This window comes from Gavialis gangeticus, unplaced genomic scaffold, assembly GCF_001723915.1.
Source record: "Gavialis gangeticus isolate Ggan-Ray unplaced genomic scaffold, GavGan_comp1, whole genome shotgun sequence".
Taxonomy (NCBI): domain Eukaryota; kingdom Metazoa; phylum Chordata; order Crocodylia; family Gavialidae; genus Gavialis; species Gavialis gangeticus.
Genome location: NW_017728997.1, coordinates 2,133,127 through 2,140,514, shown reverse-complemented (window position 1 = coordinate 2,140,514; position 7,388 = coordinate 2,133,127). Strand labels below are relative to the sequence as shown.

Genomic DNA, 7,388 nt, shown 5'->3' with positions numbered 1-7,388 from the left:
CTGGTGGGGGATGGGGCTAGGTAGGGCAGCAATTGGGGGGCTGGGGTGGGGCATGTGGGCCTTGCAAGGGAGACCAGTGACAGAATCCTGCCTGCTCAGAGCTGGCAACTTGGACCCATCGGGCTGTGGCTGACCTCCTGGCCAAATGGGGCCAGGAGGACATGCTTTGACAGTTCAAACAGGCCACCACACCCAGAACATCTTCCGGGTGATAGCTGCCCAGATGGCTGGGCAGAGGGCACATGTGGCAGTAGTGCCTCACAGAAGCCAACTGCAGTCCACTGGCAGCTGGCCCAGAGGGGCAGCAGTCCCCATCCGGGTCTGGCAGGTACACAGCAGGTCACAGCCAGGCAGCACCCCCCACTGCCAGACTGCTGCAGTGGGTAGAGGGTGCAGGGAACTCTCAGGGCTGCTTCAGCAGTCTGGCTGGCACAAGGGGCAGTGTCCCCAGGTACCAATTGGCCGGGCCCCAGAAGCTCCTGAGAGCTAGTAGCCCTTAGCTACTTGCCAGGGTAGCTTTTTATACTGCTGAGGCCAGGACAGGGCAGCTTTTTATACTGCTGGGGACAGCACAGGTGCTGGCCCCGGGCTCTAGCTCCCCCTGGCTGCAGATCCGGGAGGAGACAGGCAGGGTTATTTTGCCCCAAGTGGCACAATTTGCTCCACAACAAAGTGCATGTCCGAGCACATGCACTGAAGCAAAAAGCCCCGGCTCAAATTTGCACCGCTTCTATTTGAGCTGCTGCAAGCACACGTGCTTGCATGTGTGGACACACCCTTTGAGGTCACTGAACTGGAAAAAGTCTTAAACAGCTTGAAACATGGCAAAGCTGCCGATTACAACAACATCTTCCCAAAATTCTTGAAACAACTTGGGCCCCCAGCTCGCATGTGGTTGACCCACTTCCACAAAAGAATCATCAGCTCAAGCTCACTTCTGAAGTGGCACGTGGCATACGGTAAAAGTTACTGTCATTTGAAAATCTGACAAAGACCTCATGCTGGCAGCCAGCTACTGACCAATTGCACAACTGTCTGCATGCTACAAGGTCCTTGAGCGCCTATTTTCACAATGGATATCCCTGGAAGTAGAGACCGTCCTTAGTGTCAATCAAGCCAGATTCTGTAAGGGCCATAGTGCATGTGATCAAATACTGGCACTTACCACCTACACTGAAAACGGTTTTCAGAAGAACCTGAAGAGAGGCGTAGTGCTACTGGACCTTACAGCTGCCTATGATACATTATGACACGCTGGCCTGCTTCTAAAGCTGTCAAGAGTACTTCCAAGCTGGTTTGTTATAGTCATCGAAACACTCCTCTGTAACAGAGTCCACCTTGGGCAGGGGACAAGCACATGGAGGAGACAGGCCAATGGACTTCCACGGGGCTCAGTGCTGGTCCCAACCCTGTTCAGCTAATATATAAATGATCTACCAACAACCACATCTTGCAAATTCATCTGTGCTGATGACATCTGCTGTGCCACTGAAGCTGCATCTTTCTGCACTCTGGACCAGACCCTGAACGAAAATGTGACAAAGCTGGCAAACTACTGCACCACATGGTGGCTCATGCTGAGCCCTGCCAAAACTGTATCCAGGTCATTCCATCTCCACAATGCCAGTGCCAAAAAAGAACTTAACATCTATGGGGTGGTCATAGACTAAAGCATGATCCCTGCCCAACATACTTGGGAGCGTCTTTAGACAGATGTTCCTGATTGTCCAGGAACATCTAAAGAAAACAGCAGCAAAGGTCAAATCCCAAAACAACTTGCTAGCCAAACTTGCTGGATCAACATAGGGAGCTTCACTCACACCACTCTGGAACTCAGCTCTTGCCCTATCATACTCAGCAGCAGAGTATTGTGTACCTGTCTGGAAAAAGTCATCACACATACATCTTGTTGACACTCAGCTGAACACAACCATCATAACTGGAACCCTCCCCTCAACTACCCTCCCCTGGCTTTCTGTCCTCACAAATATCACTCCCCAACACATCTGGTGACTGATGATGACCCAAAAGTTGGTCAAAACTACTTACCACTCTACGATAACCTGCCTGTTTAATCTACCCAAGGCCCACCTTCCTTCATGAAGCCCCTTGTGGAACAGCCTCCCTGACCAGGATTTGTCTGCAGATGCTATCTTGATCAAGGAATGGGAATCACGGGAAGACACAAACAAGTTCCTTGTGACAAACCCCACTCGTCAACCTTTGAACTATCATGCCAAGAGTGGTCCCTGCTAAACAGGTTCGGGACAGGCCAAGGCCCATATGCAGCCACCCTTTACTACTGGGGCCTCAGTGCTAACCCACTGCATGAGCTTTAGTTAAAGCACCCCTGCTGCCATTTTTGAAGTGCGGGATGTTGGACACACAGGAGCTCCAGGTGCCTTAATTAAAATGGCTCTCAGAAATGCTCCAATTAAAAGTGCCCCCCCACACCTCCACCCCAAAGCATCTGTATAGCACCAAACCTGTTGCCATGGTACTTGTGCTGCTTATCACAATGGTATCAAAACACTAATGCATAGCTCCACTTTAAAATAACAATGAGATTGAGATGCATGTTGACCACAGCCAGGAAAGTCAGAGTTTAGGTTATTACTCATGAGAGAGTTTAGTCTATAGCACACACTTTTACTGTATGTTAGGATCCAATCTTGTACCCAATGAAGTTAATGGCAAAGTACTCACCAGTGCAGGATGAAATCTTAAGCGTGGAAGTACCTGCTCTCAGTTAAGCAAACCCAGGAATAAACATGTTAAAATCAACCCAGAAGCCCCTGACCCCCATTCACAGTGCGAGCCAGAGACTTCACAGAAATTCAAGAGGCATCTTGCATGCTTCTCAGGGGGAGCAGTCTACATCCAAGAGCAACTTTCTCTGAGCTGATATCACAATAAGAGTTAACTTCATAATAAAACTAAGGGTACAAGAATTCAGATGTATTCACCAAATGGCTAAAGGGGAGATTCAGATGCATTTGAAATTCTAGCCAAATTAAACTATTGTAGGAAACCTGGGTTACTGTAGTGCTTCTGCAATATTGAGGCCAGTGCTTTTCAGCCTCTTCAGTACCCCACTACCCTCTTTTCACAAAGATACTGAGAAAGCCAACTGCTCTTCTCCCATTTTAGCAACATCCAAAAGTAGAATCCACCAGACTGAGGATTCAGAATGTAGGCATGAGGTCCTGGATCCCCAAAGAGCCTTGGGCAGAATTTAGGTATCTAACTATCAGTGAAATGATCTTTCAGTATCAGCTAATCTACTGTAACCATTTCATCTATCTACTGTCTCACACCAAGTATAAGTTAAACTGGGACATCTTACCCCTGAGCGAAACAATTATTATAGTTACTGCAGTTTGGTTTCTATGTTGCGTGAGATACAGCAGGCAGATCCCCATGATGCCTAGTAAGCCCTCCTGCCACTGCAAACCTAATTTTTATTTTATTTAGACCCTCTGGCCAAAACTGTAGTCTTCCAAACCTTATGCTCAGCTGGCACCTGACCTGCGTTCTGAACTCCAGAAACCACCCCTTTTGTCAGCATTGAACTTCTCGGGTACTTACATCTATGCATGCCTTCTGTGCTTCGGGCTTGAAAGTGGGGAGCAGCTTAATGCCTAACTCTTTCCTAAACCCTACTGGAATCCATAGGGGTCTTCCTAGCCACCCTCCCTAGGTTTGTGGCAGTAAGGCATGCTCTGAGAACACCATCTGATTGGCCTCAACACGAAATGGAGTTGCAGCCATAGTTTTCATTTAAATCACAGCCGGAGAAGGAAGGGTAGGTGAAATGCCTACAAATAGCTCCATTGTTAAAGCACCTGCTCAGAAAGTAGGAGACCCATGATCCGTTTCCCTCCCCTCTCCCGTGAGAGAAGACTGCCATACCTAGAAGGGCAGTTGCTGTTCTGCAATGCAAGTCTCTTCTCCTGATGAAGCTCTTTCACTTTGCACCAGAGAATTCATGAGAAACTGGGGCAGAGGGAGTGAGCCAGAGTGAATTTAACTCTGCCCTGATGGTTAGGGCACTTGCCTGAGAAATGCTAGTACCAGATCCAGTGTCTGCTTCAAAGGTTGTCTCATTTAAGAAGCATAAACAGCCATTGCAGAAAGTACTGAAACAGTCTTTGGAGAAGTATCCCATATCTGTTCCCAGGTGAATGCCCTAACTAGTAGGGTAAAGAGTAAGGTCTTTGGCTAGATGAGCTTTTGCTCTCATGCAAAATGAAACAATTTAATTAGGAGTGGCTGAAAGTGCTTCCCCACACACCTTAAAGTCGGCTGGTTTGTACAATATCACAGGAAATGTATACTGAAACAGGGGTCGACTCCACATGTCCTGCATCTTGGCTCAGTGTATAAAAGGGAACCCCATCAGCCTTCCTCTCCAGCTTTAAAGAACCTAAGTGCTTCCTGTTTCTTTTAGATACAAGGGTTTGGTGTTAGACATCTACCTTCTGCAGGATATACCTGGCTTTGATGGAGTCATCTCTCAGTACTGTAGAGTAAGGGGCACATAAATGCAGGTAGGGCCAAGATTTAAGATATACCCCTTATCTTCAACATTTCTATATTGCTTGCTTTAGATGTCCCACTCAGCTTGCTCAGTATTGTATATTCCCTTGTGAGACACCTAACTCTCCCTGGACATTTTATAAGAAACCTGGTGACCTGCCTTGTGGTGGATCACAACATCTGGTGACGAACTGCAGTGTTCATCATGTGGCATTTAAGTCTCTCTTGGATCTTGACCCAGATGGAAAATTAATGAGCCGCAAAATAAACCACAATACAGTGTTTCCCCGGCAGAAATTTTATTTCTATAAAATACAGAAAATTTTGGCACTTATTTTACCATTTCACTTTGATATGATTTAGCAAATAAGTGTATTTTTACTGGAGAGGGAGAAAATCATTTGGAGGCAGCCTTAAATGGTTTGGGAAGGTTCTTATACTGTTGTTGCTATATATTTTTCATACTTTCTATGTACAAAAGTGTATTTACGGGAATGTGGCTCTAAGTATTTAGAAATGTCTTTTACTTTCAATGGAGAAAAGATGGTATAAATGGCATCAACATGACTTCTGACAGACATGAAAAAAGAAACCCGGTACTTTACTGGAAGGGGAAGTGTTTTAATTTGACCTGGCTCCCCAGCATCTGTGTAGATCAGGTGCTTTAGCAGGGCTTTTTGAGGCTTTCATCTAATAGCTGATTCAATGTAATAGCCCCAAAAGCCCCACTGAAGCATCTGATCTATACAGACATTGGGTGAACCGGGTCATGCTCTTCTGGGCATGTGCTGCACTTGGTGCGGAAGTACACCAAGCTTAAAGCACTGGGGTTTTTTCCACATCTGTAAGCAGCCTACATTTATAAGACATAAAACACACTAGGGTGATGGTTTTCTTTCTTCTCTCCCCCCCTTAATAATCTGCTAATTGATATCCATTTTCTGGATATGCACGTATTCTGCATGGATAATTACTAAGATTGCCATTAATACATACTATTACAAATATATCAATGGTAATGACAGGCCTCAACCCAATGGATTTTAGATCAGGCTCATAGCCAAAAATTCAAGTCAATCTCTCTCCTTACCAAGACAGGCTACATCAACAGCCATCAATCTGTCAGGATTTCTGCTGAAGGCCAGCACTACCATGCTGCCCTTTACTTATGGCATCTTTACATGGCTCCACGCAGTAGATGTGCCAGCAGATCTAGAGGCCAAACAGAAGTAGAAGCTCACTTCACCCAGCCAAGAGCAAGTAATGCTACTCTTGGACTTGAATTGGAGTCCTGCTGGAAAAGCTTCATAGCGCAAACTAAGCCATAGTGTTTAAAATACAATTTATTCCTCATAACACATAGGAATGCATCATTTAAACCCCACTTCGTTCTTAACCATTTTGGTTGGTGTATCTGGAACTCACCGCTTCACTCAGTGCCTTAAGGACAGAGATGAATAACATTTCTCTCTTGATTAAACAGTAACTTCCTGTAGCATCAATATTCCTTCCCACATCATGAAAAGCTTTTATCATTCATGAATTAAATAATCTCAAAAAACTCAATTACATTTCAGAAATATTGGAGTCAGCAGTACTTCACCAGGGCCCCTCATAATGGGTGACTTGACAAGCATTGTATTAAAATATAATGAAAAAGGTGTAGCCAAAGGCTTAAGATCAAAGATCCTTTATGGCAGATGGCTTAATTAAACAGGGGTTTATAAGAAGATACAAATCCCCCTTTTAAACTCTAATTCTTGTCATCTAGTTTAATGATAGGATCCAAAAACCTTCTGCTTATTAAAGACAAAACCATGAAGCAAATCTAAAATATGAGATTCCAATTGGTTTTAATGAGTAAGGTCCTGATCCATTGAGTTAACAGGAGTTTTCTTTTGATGTCTTTGGACTTTGCATCAGGCCCTAAACAGGTACTGATCACCTTCTGGCTCTATAGACAAGTAATGACATCAGTCAAACTTTTTTTCAGCACTGATTGGAAAGCATGCATTTATTTACTTGCTTTTTCAGTGCTGGAAATGTGCATTGTTCATTGTGTAGCTTGGAAGCAAAGTGCTAGCTATTTTAAGCATGCATTATATAGCCAAATTAAAAAAAAAAATAAGGAAACCAGCTCTGCAGAGCTTGCAATATAGTTCTTAGCTTTACTTACAATCTTTTTCATTCTGTTCTGGATCCATCTTTGAGGGTTAGGATGCAAAAAGCGTGCTCTAGCCACAACTCTGTCCACATGGAGTGCATTGTTTTCTGTGAATGCCGTGTTCATAGTACACAACCCCTCCAGCCACTCCCACCTCACAAATGAATCAACGCCAATGACAAATGAATCCAAGGCAAAGCTGGATGACGCAGAAGTTTTTGATGAAAGTAAATGCCAAACAAATCATGAGTCCCATACATCCTCCCAGAGAAAATACCCTTGGGAGAAGAAAGAGGACTTGGAGACATCTTTTCTGAGACTAGCCAGACAAGATTCATTTTCACTAAAGACCTTCAGGGCAGCTTACATGGTGTAAAAGAACTTCAAAGCAGAGATTGAAACCACTTTGTCCTGGAGTTTCAGTCTGTCCATTTCCTCATTCAGTCACACCAGAAGAAAGATTTTTCTCATCCTGGGCCAAGAGTCTCTCTTTCCACTTCACTCCTTTTCATTACCACTGAAAACCCATCAAGTAACACATTTCTGTACCTAAAAAGACTCCAATGCGCTTCTGTTCTGGGGCTTCATCTGCCTTTCTCCTTTCACCTCTGTAAAAGGGCTTAATTGATAATGTCTAAAACAATCTTTTATGATTGTTAAGTATCTGCCAACTGGGGAACAGGGA

General features: G+C 44.6%; 1 protein-coding gene across 2 annotated transcripts in view; it reads right to left on the bottom strand.

Annotated features, from left to right (window-relative positions):
• LOC109288941 (protein SSUH2 homolog) overlaps window positions 1–7,056 on the bottom strand; it is a 40,682-nt gene extending 33,626 nt beyond the window's left edge. The window contains exon 1 of one of the 2 annotated variants that reach the window (XM_019504696.1): window positions 6,716–7,056. In XM_019504696.1, coding sequence (XP_019360241.1) covers window positions 6,716–6,743 — 28 coding nt within the window. In that variant the 5' untranslated portion in view covers window positions 6,744–7,056. The remainder of the gene's footprint in view (window positions 1–6,715) is intronic. The other variant, XM_019504697.1, reaches the window with a different exon arrangement.
• Window positions 7,057–7,388: the final 332 nt, after the last annotated feature.